At 40.5% G+C, this 16044-nt stretch overlaps 1 protein-coding gene across 1 annotated transcript; it reads right to left on the bottom strand.

Annotated features, from left to right (window-relative positions):
• Window positions 1-7467: 7467 nt before the first annotated feature.
• Window positions 7468-15371, bottom strand: LOC108246227 (5-hydroxytryptamine receptor 7). The gene is made up of 2 exons (XM_017433657.3): window positions 14488-15371; window positions 7468-12743 (listed from the first exon to the last, which is right to left on the bottom strand). The coding sequence occupies exons 1-2, from the start codon at window positions 15072-15074 to the stop codon at window positions 11834-11836; spliced, it is 1497 nt and encodes a 498-aa protein (XP_017289146.1). The 5' UTR covers window positions 15075-15371; the 3' UTR covers window positions 7468-11833.
• Window positions 15372-16044: the final 673 nt, after the last annotated feature.

Genomic DNA, 16044 nt, shown 5'->3' with positions numbered 1-16044 from the left:
ATTGTGTTTTACTAGGAGAGAACTCAAAGAAAATGCAACTCAAATGGCTCTGAGCTGTGTTAATGAAAAACCAGTAATATAATCCAGATGTCTGAATGTCATTATTACAGAAACATCAGCAGACCTGTTTGTTTCTCACTGACAGCCCTCTGTGTGTCGTGGCTGTATCTGTATCTGCATACAGCACAGGTAATTGACATCCGATCCAAACCACATTTTACCACCGAATGTGAACAGAGGCTTCAGAGTTGACCACATAGAGTCAAATCACCTGAAGCAGAGGCAAAATGTTTAAAAAAAACAAAACAAATGTGAACAGGGCCTGTGTTCTTCTCACATTTTACACTTACATTTTCACACATACCTTAAACTGCAAAGCTCAGAGTGGTCAGTGTTGTTGCTGCTCTGTCCTCTGTCCTGACAAAACCCTATGTTTCTGGTTGTATATCAGTTTTTTTTTTCAAGAAAAGAATCCTTAGTATTTTGACTTCTTGCTATTTAAAAAAAAATTACACTGCTGTTTGTTTATGGCTGACCTGAAAAAAAGTAAAGAAAATATTTCACTTAGTGTTAAAAATTTAAAGGAATACATTTTTCTCATGCATAACCTTATGGCTAAAACTGTAGAACTTGGCAGACTTTGTATTTAAAAATACAACTTTTACATTCTCTTAATAAAATGCAATGCCTCAACATGGCAAGCTCATGGTGTTATGATCAGAAATGTGGTACAAATTATACAGACATAGCACAAAACTACTTAATAATTTCAGACAGTTTTGCTGCTAGAAACTGAGTTTCCTGTTGTTTGCAGCTCTGAACTCTCGCTTCGTTCGTGGTTTGTGTCACTCCAGGTTTTCTGCCTTTAGCTTTCAACAGTCACACAAGCCATTGTAATGATAGTTGCTAATAAAAAAATCAACCACTAGGGGGAGTTCGGAAACTAGGATGTACATAAAGACAGAAGAAGAAGAAAAATAAGCTGAAGCTAGCATAAGCAGCACTTCTCAATGTTTTATTCAAGTGAAGAATAAGAACATTACATGGTACCAGGAGACAGGTAGCGAACAAGAAGCAACACAAAGATGGATGCAATAAAACCGCCCAGTCCGTTGATACTGACTGGAAACGTAGATGCAAGTTAGAGGGCTTTTAAACAACAGTTCATGCAGTACATTGCGGCTGTCGGAGTGGATCGGTGGGCAGACGAAAGGAAAATAGCCATGCTGCAAACCATCACCGACAAAGAAGCTATAGAGGTCTTCAACACTTTTGTGTTTGCTCAACCCGAGGACAAAGATAAGTTTGATGAGGTTGTGAAGAAATTTGACGAGCATTGTCTGTCAAAGAAAAACGAAACATATGAGAGGTACATCTTTCGCTCACGCTTACAGCATCAGGGTGAGTCATTTGATACCTTCCTCGCGGACCTGAAGATTAAAGCTCAGTCCTGTAATTTTGGTGACCTCAGAGACTCAATGACAAGAGATCAGATAGTGTTTGGAACTAATGAGAAGAAACTGCGGGAGAAACTATTGAGAGAAATGGAGCTAACACTGGACTGTACTATAAAAATATGTCAAGCCAGCGAGTTAGCGCAGCAACATGTACTCTGTTTTAGTGAGCCTGCCCAGGGAACAGCACGCCAAGAAAACGAGTTTTTCAATGCTGTGATGAAAAGAAAGCCTTGGAACAAATTTAAAAATAATGACATTAAAAGCAAAATTAATCATAAAGAAATGTGGTGAGAAACACAGACCAAGACAATGTCCTGCCTTTGGAAAGAAATGTGCAAAATGTAAAGCACAAAACCATTATACAAAAATGTATCTCTCCAAGAAAAGAGGGCAAGAAATACACACAGTGCAGGAAGACACAGATGACAGTGATGCGTTAAGTGAAACATTTTACATTAAGATGGTGTCACACCATGAAGATGCCAGCACGCAGTCTTCAAAAGTAGACGCTGGTCAAACTGTAAATGTGGTCACAGAAGACAAATGGACAGCTCCACTGTTAGTTAATGGGACAATAGTGACATTCTAAATTGACACAGGGGCCAAAGTTAACTTGATCAGTGAAAGAGATTTTAATACACTAACGGAAAAGCCTAAAATACATTCAAAAAAAGTCTCACCTCTGAGGGCTTATAATAACCAGCCAATACAAACAAAGGGTGGATGCAGACTGAATGTAACTGTAAAAGGCAGAACGCATAACCTTCTGTTCACCATTGTGCCTAATAGGCATGAGTCACTCTTAGGAGACAAAACATCTGAGGACCTAGGACTGGTCAAGAGGGTCTATCAGATTAATGCTGACAACCTAGAAGTAGTCAAACAAGACAAAAGACTGGAGCACCAACAGCTTGAAGGAAGTTCGGACATTGTCAGTAAGTTTCCTTCAGTTTTCAAAGGACATGGAACATTACCCTACGCTTACAAAATTCAGCTCAAGGATGATGCCATACCGGTGGTGCATGCACCAAAGAGAGTTCTGCACCACTCAGGGCTAGTCTAAAAAAAGAATTGGAAAGAATGACTCAAATGGGTGACATTGAACAAGTAGAGGAACCTACAGACTCGGTGAACTCCATTACATGTGTCAAGAAAAAGAACACAGGTGCTTTAAGAGTCTGTCTTGATCCCAAAGATCTTAATGAAAATATTAAAAGAGAGCATTATCATATCCCAAAGAGAGAAGAAATAACGAGTGAAATGGCAGGGGCTACGTTTTTTAGCAAACTGGACACGTCACATGGTTTTTGGCAGTTGAGGCTGGTCCCAGAAAGCAGCAGATACACTACCTTCAACACACCATTTGGGCATTACTGTTTCTTGAGGCTTCCATTTGGTATTAAATCAGCACCAGAGATCTTCCACAGAGCAATGGAGACCATAATAGAAGGACTGGAAGGCACCAGAGTCTACATAGATGACCTTGTAGTCTGTGGAAATACAAAACAACAACATGACGACAGGCTGGAGAAGCTTTTATGGAGAGTCAAAAAGAATGGACTGAAACTGAATAGAGACAAATGCCTTTTTGGGGTCACAGAGATGACCTTCTTGGGAGACAAGATCACAAGTGAGGGAGTTGAACCTGATCAGTCCAAAGTGCAAGCAATATTGGACATACCTGCACCCACTGACAAAAAAGGTGTCTTAAGAGCCATGGGAATGATCAACTTCCTGGGTAAGTTCATTCCTAATCTTACCTTAAAGACAGCATGTCTCAGGGAGCTGTTACAATACAAAACAGTGTTCAAGTGGACAGCCAGACATGAAAAGGAATGGAAAAAGTTAAAGGAAACTGTAGCTACAGAGCTAGTACTCACCTTCTTTGATCCATCAAAACCAACAAAGATCTCCACAGATGCCTCAAAAGATGGTCTGGGTGCTGTGCTGCTCCAAATGAATGGAGATAAATGGCAACCGGTAGCATGTGCATCCAGATCAATGACGGAAACTGAACAGCGCTATGTTCAAATTGAAAAGGAGACTTTGGGTCTAATATTTGGTTGTGGAAAATTTCACAGCTATGTGTATGGATTACCAACCTTTATTGCAGAGACTGATCACAAACCACTTATATCAATCAGAAAAAAGAACCTAAACAACATGTCACCAAGGATCCAGCGCATGATGATGTTTTTGCAGCGCTATGACTTTGACCTCATTTACACGCCAGGAAAGTACATTGTGTTGGCAGATGCACACATGAGCGCTTACGAGCACCAGCACCAAGCTGTGACAAGCTGGGCAGCTCTGTATCTGAGGATGCTGAAACACATGTAAACATGGTAACTGCTTCACTCCCAGCATCAGATGTCATGTTGCAGCAAATTGTGCAGGAAACAGCAAAAGATCCTCTGCTACAAAAAGTGTCCCACCAAATCCAAAATGGTTGGTCAATGGGGGTCCGCACAGGGTTTTACTCTGTTTGTAAAGATTTGTGTTTGGCCAATGGACTGCTGCTGAGACAGAACAGGATTGTCATCCCACAATCCATATGAAAGGACATGCTTCAGCGTATTCATGAGGGACATCTTGGTATAGAGAAATGTAAACGCAGAGCAAGGGAAGCGGTTTACTGGCCGTGCATCAACAGGGATATTGAAGAAATGATACAGAAATGTGAAACATGCCTCATACATCACTACAAGCAAACAAAAGAGCCAATGATGATAGCAGACCTACTCACTACACCTTGGCAAAAGGTAGGCACCGATTTATTTCATCTAGATGGAAAAGACTTTCTTCTGGTGATTGACTACTACTCTAATTATCCAGAAGTTACACAGCTTTCCAGTACATCAGCAAAGTCTGTCATCACACTCATAAAGGGATTTTTTGCCAGACATAGGATCCCACATTGTGTTGTCAATGACAATGGTCCACATTAAGAATGTGGAGAATTTCATGACTTTGCAAAGCAATATGGATTTCAGCATATCCCTTCTAGTCTCTTGTATCCACAAGTGAATGGACAAGCAGAAAAAGGAGTCCAAATAGTAAAGAGACTGTTTAAGAAAGCCAGAGACAGTAAGACTTACCCTTACCTGGCTCTACTAAGCTATCGGGCTTCACCTCTGGAGTGTGGGTCATCACCTGCCGAGCTTCTAATGCATCGCAAGCTTCGTACCACACTTCCACACATTTTAAAGGAGAGTGATAAACGTGACAACAAGCTTTTGGACAAAATGATAAAACTCAAGTACAGACAGAAAAGGAACTATGACAGAACAGCAAGGCGTCTGGAACCTCTTCAGGAACGAGATGTTGTGAAGACTGCAGGTCCTGATTTCTGGGACAGAAAAGCAACAGTGCTAAGTGAAGTAAGACCCAGTTTGTTTGCTGTTAAGACAGAAAATGGACAAGTGTTAAGAAGAAATTGGAGGAGTCTGTTAAAGACTCAGGATGTTAACCATCAGGTCGAAGAGGCTGAATCAGAACAACAGTGTGTTACACCAGATGGACACCACAGTGAACCTCTTTCACCTTCACCTATGACAGAGACACTGAGAAGGTCTTCCCAACCCAAGAAACTTCCAGAGAGACTCATAGAACAACTGTAAATTGTTGTTGTGAAAAATTATTTGTTAAAATTTCCAGTAAGAACCTTAATTTTTTTTAGACTGCTGTTTGCAAGTTGAAATGTAAAGTAGACACTTGAATTTATTTTATTCATACTGTGTTAAAAAAAACATTCTTGCTAAGAATCTTAGTTGTTGTGTTAACGGTTACATGGTGAATGTTAGGAGTGTTAGGACTTTCCAGAATGACAGTGCTTTAAGAGTTTAGGTTATTATAACCAACCTGTTAGAAAAGGGGATGTAATGATAATGCTATTAAAGAATCAACCACTAGGGGGAGTTTGGAAACTAGGATGTACATAAGGACTAAGAAGAAGAAAAATAAAAGAGCTAGCTGACGTTAGCATAAGCAGCACTTCTCGATGTTTTATTCAAGTGAAGAATAAGAACATTACAACCATGTTTCATTTTGTTTGCACAGGCATTTTGTTAACGTTGGGCCAATCTATCCAAATATCGACTGTGGATTTCAAAGAGCACAAAAATTTTTAAGTATCTGAAGAGTTCCAAAAATGTGTATGATAACATCAAATCCACAATATCCTGAATAATCTGAATATTTTGATACATGAATGGTCAAAATAGCTAAAAGTATGCTGAAGTAGTTGCAGTCCAAAATAAAAGAGGAAAACAATGTGTAAATGCTGACTCAGCATTCACACAATAAATAACTAGCATCATAATGCAGTTTGTGATTCAAACCTTGCAATTGTACTTAAAAGCTATTATTTTATGATCATTTACTATTTCCTGAAACTAGAAAAGCAAGCCTCTTCTCAAAAAGCCTGGTCTAGTCTAATTGGTCAGCTTCTGTGCCCTGGATTAGGCCACACCCTCACCACATTCAGAAAAGACTTTTATTGGATCAAAAGATTCAAAAGCAACTCAATATACAGTGTAAGTCACCACAAATGTTTAATAGTTTTCCATAGTTTTTCAATAAATGACAAAACTCTTTAATTAAATTAAGAGTACCTTCAGAGCCACTTTCTTTTCCCTAATCATTGTAGGACCAGATACTGGCGTGTTGGATAGTGCAGACATATTACATTACGATTACAATACATATTTCATTTGATTTCATTGCAACTTTAAACTTTTGGCAAATAATTTACCATTTAAAAAGGAGATAAAATTAGGGGGGGAAAGTTTGTCAAGCCAGCTGTGTGTGATGCTGTTATCTTTGAGGATAAAACTGAAATTATACTTTAATGAGTGCTGCGCAAAAAGGAAAGTGCAGATAAAGGCACTTATACTAGATTTCTACCAACAGGTGTCAACATTTGGTCATTAACATAGACAGATAGTAAACGCAAGTCTGGTTACTCTCACACTTCTTCAGAGTGACAATATATAAGCACTAAAACAACCTAAATACTATTTGCTTATTATTCTCTTGTTTTTGTTACAATTTTTGATTTATGTCTCTTCCTACGTTTTTAAAAAAATAAAATGTACAAAAACAAAGAAGTACATCAAAATGTGTGGCTTGATTGAGAATAGTGCTCTTTTTGGTAGAAGTACATCAAACAGTGTAAATGAAATTTGCAAAAAGCTAAAAAACAATTCACCCATAGACAACATAAGATCTTGCTGAACCAAGTGAGCTACAGAGCTCTTTAGAGAGCTGCAGCTCAGGTATACTTCAGTAGAATCATCATTCAAAGTTCAAACAGGTCACAGAAAGTTGGGCTTTACATGATAGAACTGGTGTTTTGATATCTTAAATGGATTTTACACAATCACAGTTTAAGTTGCATGATTTTTGGAGATTTTATTGCAGAATGTTCAGAATGTGTGATGATGTCACACACTCTAACCTTGAGCTGTTTAAACTTTTAAGAAAACTTTCGCATACAATTTTTACTCCCACAAACTTTACACTTTTTATACAGTTTATACATCAAAACATAGGCCTTTTGTCAGTGTATCTCTCATTGCTGTAAGACATGTTTTTCTCTCAGATCCGCCTCAACGCGCACACACCCAAACTCTCATTGAGTGCTATTGTGTCCAAGCTCAGAAATTTCTCTTCGAAACTGTAACTGATGAGTTTTTTAAACTTGTCATATCTGCTACATTAAACATACTAGACATATACAAGTTCAGTTTACAAGACAGTGGTGAGACTAGATATTTTGTATGGTTTGGAGACAGTGGGACTGACAAAAAGACAGGAGACAGAACTGGAAGTGGCAGAGCTGAAGATGTTGAGGTTCTCCTTGGGAGGGACGAGGATGGACAGGATTAGGAATTAGGTCATCATAGGTATAGCACAGGTTGAACGACTGGGAGATAAAGTTAGAGAGGCCAGACTGAGATGGTTTGGAAATGTGCAGAGGAGGGACAGTGGTTATATTGGTAGAAGGATGCTGGAGATGCATCTGCCAGGAAAAAGATAAAGAGGAGATATATAGATGCAGTTAGAGAGGACATAGAGGTAGATGGAGTGAGGACAGTGGACGCAGAAGACAGAGTTAGGTGGAAGAGGATGACTTGCTGTGGCAAGCCCTGAAAAGGAAACAGCTGATAAAAGAAGACATAAATTTCTATATGTAATGACCAGCTGCTTCTGCCACTTAAAGTTCAAGAATTTCTTTCAAAACAACTTTTATTTTTCATGTAGCGACTTTGTCTGAGGCTTACTACTTTTTTGCTCTGTGTTTTTGTCTGTTTTATTAAGAATGTTGTCATGGCATAAAAGACACAGGTTTGTGGTTACCATGGTGGACCTACAGGTAATAGCTTTACCATTTCTTTTTACCTTGATTCTCTTTTAACTTCTCATACAGTTTATAGGTCAAAACAATGGCATTTTGTCAGATTATTTGATTATTAGAAAAAACCATAAGTGCATGTTTACTTTTTGCGCTTAAGAGAAGAAGGGTGATGAATGTTGGAGTTTCAGGTGGTAGCTGTATACTTCGTAAATTTTCTAGTTTAACATTTTAACACATCACCTCCTTTTTAACACTTGGTGATGTTCCACAAATTCAGACCTGTTGTTAGGATAATTTTACCCTTAGCTTGTAAATAAATTTTCTCCAAACAGGTTTTTGTGTTGAACAAGATGGTGCAACAATGTGGTTGGGAAATGTCTTTTTCGAAACTGTGACAGTACGTGTAACAAGGAGGTTTTGAAGCATGACTGAGCAATAAACAATTTCACAAACCATAATGGGCTTGACACACAGAGAGCGACAAACGACGGCGACTAATGGTCCTCATCGCCGCTGGGGTGAAACCGAACACACAGGATGTGATAGCGACGGCAGCATTGTGAATCCCACTCTTGCAACTTGTCTCCCAGAAAATTTGATTGGTTATGCATTTGGAGGGATTTTGACATTTTCAAAGCAGTCCGTGTCATTGTGTGTATCTCGATAATCAAATGTCATATAATATAGGAAAGGCAAACACAGCTAAAATGATGCTTTCCTCCATGTTGAAAGTGGTTGCAGACTGCAGAGTGCAGAATACTCTCCACTCATTGGTCAGTCAATGAAACCCTCACTGATTGGTTTTAGTGCCATGCAACAGCGACAAAAGTTGAACATTTTTCAATTTTGTTTTGTCTCGTCATCTGCCCATGTGTGCACGTCTACGTGTACAAGCTTGAAATTTCACATGCACGAATTTCACTGGTTGCTCGGCTGGAGGAGGTCAAGCGATTGTTACCTCATTGCACAAGTTCCATGCAGTATGAAATGAATTTAGAGGGAGCAACGTTGCTCCCCATGTGTCGAACCAATAACAGGCAACAACAGGCTTTTTCAAAAACGCCAGCACCCTGCTCTGTGGTGTCGACAACCTGGTGAAATACATGAAACGAAAATCTCTGAATTTGTTTCATTTTTTTTCTCAATGGACTGAATTACAGTGAAGGAGATCTCCAGAAGCAGCATCATTTGGCAGCATCTTTGATTCTGTTCCACTTAGTGATTAAAGCTCGGCGGGTTCCGTATTTGTTCTAAAATCACACACAGAACAGCTTTAATTAATGATTAAAGAAAGAGTAAAGATGGCAGAAACTGCATTTTACTCCCTCAGCAAAAAGAGCACTTCCTGACCTGCAATGCTTCATCTCATGCAGTTAAAATGTCCCGTTAATGAGGACAAATGTTCAGCGGCACACACAGTGGGGGGTAAAGCTCCATCCCTTTGAAGTATTGCACACAAAAAAACACAACTGTATTCTTACAGAAATAAATTAGGCAAAACACATCCTTTGCTGCTAACTTCTTTGCACAAGCACAGAATTAAATGGTAGCTTTCTCAGAGCCGGATAAATATGTACCAGTTTAATTTTCTCATAAAGGGCTTAGTTTTCTTTTTTCACAGAGAAGTTGACTCTACAATCAACATTAGAGTAGCTAAATGTTAATCTTTAGTACTTCCTGCTGCCATGAAAGTCAGGTGATTGTGTAATTGCCTGTGAGTGTATGTGTGTTCATTTGTTAGGAAAATAGCTCATGAACTACTTGACAGATTTTTAGTAAAAAAAAAAATATTCTCAGAAAAAAATCACTGGATGTACATTCCTGTTTGGAGTCACCCAATTCAAGATGGCTGCCACAGCTGTTTGACTTTAGCAAGCACAACAATGGTTACAACTCAGTTAATTTTGCAACTGTTGAACTAAAACCTGGTGTGGTAGTAGATGAGTGTCCTTCATAGCTCATACTCCAAGCAGTAACAAACTGGACAAGGTCTAGGTTTCAAAATTTTGAGGCAAGGTTTCAAGTTTCCAGAACTTACAGTTCAGTTTAAAATCTAATACATGTGAGCAAAACATCTTTCATGTGGACCAGAGCAACAAAGACCCTAATGACCCTCAGGAGGGAGAACCTATGAGTTCAGCTCACCAACACAGTTTAAAAACTTGAAACTCTGAACTTCAAAGTTTGAATTGACAAAACTCTTCGGGCAGAAAGCCCAATCAATAGAAGTTTTTGTTGTTTAAACTTACTAGGATCCCCACCAGTAATACAATTCCTCCTGTTTCAGTTTTGCTGTCTCTCCTAAAGGGTTTCTACAATGTAATTTAGTTTTAGATGTCGGCTAGTTTTAGATGTCAAAAACTATGCAAGAAAAACCTCCATTTTAGAGGTTAACCTTCCAGTATTTATCTGTAGACCTTCTCAATAGGTCACACTTATGCTGCTCTAAACAAAAGAACACAAGAAACACCTCACCAGAACATATAGATGTAATCAGTTGTGGTATCAAGAATGTTACCTCCCAGCAGCATTTAATAGTACTGAAAACTGCTCAAGATTTTCAAACTAAAGTGGAAAGTTTACAGGGTCATGATTTATCTACCGACTGCTGGAGATAGGCCCCAGCTTCCTGCGACCCGGAATGGAGAAGCAGGTAAAGAAAATGGATGGATGGATGGATGGATGGATGGATGGATGGATGGATGGATGGATGGATGGATGGATGGATGGATGGATGGATGGATGGATGGATGGATGGATGGATGGATGGATGGATGGATGGATGGATGGATGATTTACGTACCATCCAAAATTGTTAAAAGATGTGGAAATACCAGCTCTTCTGATGCTGTTTGTGTTAATTCACCATTACTGCATTTGGACAAGTTCAACTAGATTCTTCACAGATGGTGAATTCTTTTTCCGACAATTTTAATAGTTACCAACCCACCCTCCCCCCCAAAATAGCAAAAGTTAAGGATAATGAGAGAAATGTAGTTGAAGTCCAGTTGTAATGATTGGAAAAAAGGAAACAGAAAAAGAGATCTAAAGGGGGAACAACTCCTTCTTGGATTCTGCCTGTTTCCTCACCTGTGGTGTAAAACACAAGAATACCAAAGAGCTGTTCCACATGGAGCCAAATTTAAAAGGCGCATAGTTTGAAATGAAACTGCTGCTGCAATTGAAGCGTGAACGGGAAACTCAGGCACGGGCATGTTAAAAAATGTCAGAAATCATTACATTTCTCTCACTGTATACCAAATGTTGGCCTTAGACTTTCACAATATTTCCCTTTACTAAAATCACGAGTGAGCTGCCTGTTGCAAAAATGATCAATAATTACAGTCTAAATAAAGAGGTGGATGCGATGTGATAATAAAGGAGCACATTTCAGCTCTTTCATCAAAGTGACAATAGATATAAATTGGAATCAGGTCCAAAAACACAGCAGCAACATCAAAAAGTACAGTCATTTATACATGTCTATGACTTTTAATCACAACTGGTTCTTTAGCTTGTCCACTGAAGTAGTCAATTTAGAGGCAGTGATGTCATTTTAGCATCACTGTAATAACCACAAACTAGGCTGGTGAATTAATTTGGAGTTGTAGTCCATTGGGCCAGCTCGGGTTTTTGTTCTCCTTGGCTCAAATTGAAAATAAGACTCAAGCCAGTCAACTGGCCGATCTCCATTCATCCTAAGAGTGGAGTACAAACATGGTACAAACAACAGTTTAACCAGGTACCAGACTGTTTAAAATGCACCAAAGTGGCAATTGTGACATTGCTGGACTTCACCATGGGTTTGAGAGTCAGTGTGTTCCTCAATTTCCTCTGAATTCTTGATAAAATCTTCACATTTCTTCTGTGCACCACCATGTGCATCTATTAGCATCCTGTGTCTTCTTGCTTCAGGAATCTTCACACGTGTTTGGGAAAATCTGTCTGGAGGCCTTGTGCCACACTTTGAAATCTTCTGGGTGTTTTCCCAGCACGGATAATTGGCAGATCCACAATGTCACGCATCGGTCTCTGGCTTCTCCACCAGTTTCAGGGCTTCGTGCATGCCAGCAGCTGACAGCTTCCGATTAATGTTCCTGTAGCGGCACCTCAGCAGGTTACTGTAGGTGGTCCTCAGATCACGATTGAAAAACGCATAAATAAAGGGGTTGATGAGGGAGTTGGCATAGCCAAGCCACAGCAGAGTCCTTTCCAGCCAGAGCGGCACGCAGCTGCACTCCACGCCGCAGACAAATGGCCTGGCGGTAGATACCAGGAAGAATGGCAGCCAGCAGAAGGTGAAGGCACCGACCACGATGCCCAGCGTGGCAGCGGCCTTCTGCTCCCGTTTGAAGATGGACTGATTTTTCCTTTTCCGGCGCTGGTGGTGCTCGCCGCTCTTGAGTAGGCGGGAGACACGGCTGCTGCACTCCTCCTCCACCTCCCGCTGGAGCTTCAACGCAGCTGCCACGCAGTCCAAGCTCGCTTCCTCCTCCTCAGCCTCATCTTCATACTGCTCAACCTCTGTCCCTTCAACACTTCCTGTTTCTCCTGATTCTGACGGCTGCTGGGGTTCGTGAACCCCTCTCCCCCCTCTGTGAGCCTGCCCTGCACGGTGCTCGCCCTCCCTGGGGAAGCCAGTGATGGTGTGCTTGGCTGCACTGAGTTTGGCCGCTCGGTAGATCCTGTAGTACATGATTAACATCACCGACATAGGGATGTAGAACGCCACAGCTGTGGAGTAGACTGTGTAGCCGAAGTCCTGACTGATGAGGCAAACTCTGCCGTCGTTGACGTTCTGTGCCCAGCCAAACAGAGGGGGGAGGGTGATGGAGGCGGAGAGGAGCCACACTGACAGGATCATCTTGGCCATGCAGCAGCCGTTTTGGCGAACAGGATATGTCAGGGGTTTGGTGATGCCCAGATACCTGCACAGAAAGTATGTCCAAATTAAAATGAAACATAATCTTGATGTTCATCCCACCTTCAAGATAGAGTCTAACCATAATCTGTGTAAGCTATACACAGGTCCAAATGGAAAGTGGGAGATTTTATGAATGAGAAAGCCATGGGTCACTGAGAAAAAGCATATGTAATCTTTGAAGTTAAAGGTTACAGTTAGACCACAGTGCACTGAGGTCAAGATACTCATCTTCTCACCCAAACAACGTGCAAAACAAAATCCCAGGAACAACCTGTACCCAGCTGGCAGACCACAGCAGAGGCAGTTCCAATACAAAATAATACTCATAATGCTTCTGTTGTGCGTTTCTAAGAAATAATGATCACTTTAATTGTAAATAACCTGCTTGAACTGTTTGTATTTGTATTGTTTTATTTTAAACTGTTATCTGATTAAATAGCTTAGTTTTTATTTATGTTTTTGATTAAAAAACATCTAGTTTTAGTTGTTTGAAGCCTGTAACATTGGATGTTAAAATGATCATTTTGCATTAATTATTCCTTTTTAGGAGCATAATATTTGGAAAACCTTGAAAATATCCCTTAAAATACCTTGAATATTGCTCAGTTTTTTAATTTGGGGAAAGTGAAAAGGCCCCTGTGTTGAATAAGTGGGTTTTAGGATAAAGGAAGGAATCTGTAATGTTCCCATTCTGACCCTTTTAATCGATTTAAACTGGATGCTTGGTTAGACAAGAATCTAGTTGGCAGAGCACAAAAAGCTGAACAGAGAGGTGACAAGCTGATTCATTACAGCAGCCACTTTGTCTCCCCAGAAAAACCTTGATTCCACCTTTCAGTGTCAGAGACAAAACTGATTAATAATCCCTATTTCCTGTAGAAGCTGGGGATTAAAGGAATGAGAAACTGACAAAAGAAGACTGTGGGCAGTTGCTTTGTGACAGTTGTAGAGTTAATAAATCCAGTTCAACCAATCTGATTACAGATACCTCGAAATCTAGATTATGAGTTACTGTGTCAAAATAATGATTTACTGTCTATCTCACAATTGAGATATTATCTCATAATTATGAGATACTAAGTCATATTTATGAGATGATTCTTTGATTTTAAGATTTCACTTCAGTTATGAGTATCTTGTAGCTTCAAGGTACTAAGTCGTCATTTTGAGATACCATCTCTTAATTATGAGATACTAAGTCATATTTATTCAATTAAGTTTAAATTTATGACTTAATATATTATGATTATGAGCTACTAATTTAAGATTTTGAAATACCGTATCATATTTAGCCCATGCCTAGTTGTAATTTTAAAATACCTGTTAGATTCTAAGTCAAAATTTTGAGATACATTTTCCTAATTATGAGATACTAAGTCCTAATTGTGACAGTCTCACCAATTTATGAGATTATAAGTAATAATTTTGTTTTACCTCATAAGTATGAGATACTTACTTATATTACATTCTAACATACCATCCGGTAATTATAAGATACAAAGTCCTATTTATGACATAATATCACAAAATTATTAGATAAATCGTAGTTTTGATATATATAATAATTATGGCTTGATGGATATTTGTTCTTTGACCAGAGTGGTGGAAACTGGCTTCCAAAAACGACATTATTGTGGGGTTTTTGTTCGTCTAAATAATGAATATGTAGCTTTATAGACTCTAAATGTTTAACTTTTAGTTTCACAAAGACAATTACTTTGTTTCGGTGACACAAAAGTTTCTCTCACCTGTCAATGCTGATTACGCACAGTGTCATGATGGACGCGGTGCAGCACATCACATCCATGGCGATGAAAACGTTACAGAAAAACTGTCCGAATATCCACTGACCACCGATCAGGTCCGTGATGCTCACGAAGGGCATCACGGCCAGAGCCACGGACAGGTCCGCCAGGGCCAGGGACACAATCAGGTAGTTGGACGGCTGGCGCAGCTTCTTGACGAAGCACACCGAAATGACTACCAGCAGGTTCCCGCAGATGGTGGACAGGGTGAGCATGGTGAGGACCCCGCCGATCAGGACCTTCTCCGCGCGGCCGTAGCTCAGGATCTGCTCCCCGCACCGTGTCCCGTTCGTCTCCATGACCTGCGGCTGACTGGAGGCGGACGGAGACGCGGATGCTGCCGCCGCTGCTGCTGCTGCAGCCTCTGCGGCGCTCTGCGCAAACTTCAGCAGCCGGGGCGCGAGAGCCTCAGAGATCATCATGCTGCTGGTGGACATCCCAGCGTCCCCTGCCACTTTGTCCTCGATCATGGAGGAAGACCTCACGCCGTCACCACCGAAAGTTCCGTTATTCGCCGCGAGGACAACCATCCTGGTCCCTGCGGGTTCTTTTCATCCATGGAGCTGGAGACCTGTCCTGAGGTGACACGGACGCGCACAGCTGTGCCGGCGTCGGTGTAAAGATTGACTCATTTCGTTCCACGTTCAAGACCGAACCCAATCATGTTTTCGTCTCATGAACTCCCCGGACTTGGCATTTCTCTTGGCAGAGGAGTAACCTCTCCTCCTCGTTACGCACGTGGCGCGCCCCAGAGCCTGTTCCCAAAACGCCTGACCCATAAAACACGCTTCTGTTTCCTGCGGTCCGCGTTCACAGCTGGCACATATCTGAGCCGTTTTCATCACGTGTAGGGAGACAGACACTGGAAGCCAGCCGCGCGGAAACACGGTTCACAAAAGCTAACACCAAAAAGGCAATCTGGAGCAGGCAGCAGTTTTGTCTTATATCTTCACAGGCAGAATCATTTCACCCAAAATCTGAATGTTCGAAGCTCATTCTCCTGAATGTGGACAAAGGGAGCTCCTGAATGGCTGCGCGTAATAGCGCAGAAGGAGAGAAGGCTCTGCTGATTATTATGTTTGTGTAATCATGTGTTTGGAATGCATGAAAACTCAAAAACATCCATTCATATGTTGCTTTTAGAGGAAGCATGGTCTTGGCTGGCTTTCAGATCTCCTTTTATTCAACGTTTATCAAAAGATAACTTTACAGTTTAGATATTTTTATCCTTAAATGTAAAATTTTACAAGTGTTTTTTAGACCTTGCGTAATTGAATAGATTAGATGCAAGAGGCACAGTGGGCCTTTATGTAATTTGTGTAGTAGGTGACAAATGGAACTGAAATCGTCTCCTAAACAATTTCGTTGCTCATTAATCGTAGCCTAATTATTGTGAAAATGCTCCATGTCGTTTGTAGCTTTAGGTAATGTCGCCTCCAAGCGGCTGTAAGCCGCAACTTCCTGGTATAAGGAGGTTATTTTCCACACCAAGAGATCACG

Source organism: Kryptolebias marmoratus, linkage group LG22 (genome assembly GCF_001649575.2).
Source record: "Kryptolebias marmoratus isolate JLee-2015 linkage group LG22, ASM164957v2, whole genome shotgun sequence".
NCBI classification, from domain to species: Eukaryota; Metazoa; Chordata; class Actinopteri; order Cyprinodontiformes; family Rivulidae; genus Kryptolebias; species Kryptolebias marmoratus.
The sequence above is the reverse complement of the archived record's forward strand: the minus strand, read 5'-3'. Positions and strand labels throughout refer to the sequence as shown.

What these genes read in the sequence shown, in the direction of transcription:
- LOC108246227 (XM_017433657.3), bottom strand. Translation starts at nt 15,074, where the DNA reads ATGGTTGTCCTCGCGGCGAATAACGGAACTTTCGGTGGTGACGGCGTG. An exon ending in TGCGTAATCAGCATTGACAG is followed by an intron (nt 12,744 to 14,487) that starts GTGAGAGAAACT and finishes CTTTCTGTGCAG; the next exon opens with GTATCTGGGCATCACCAAAC.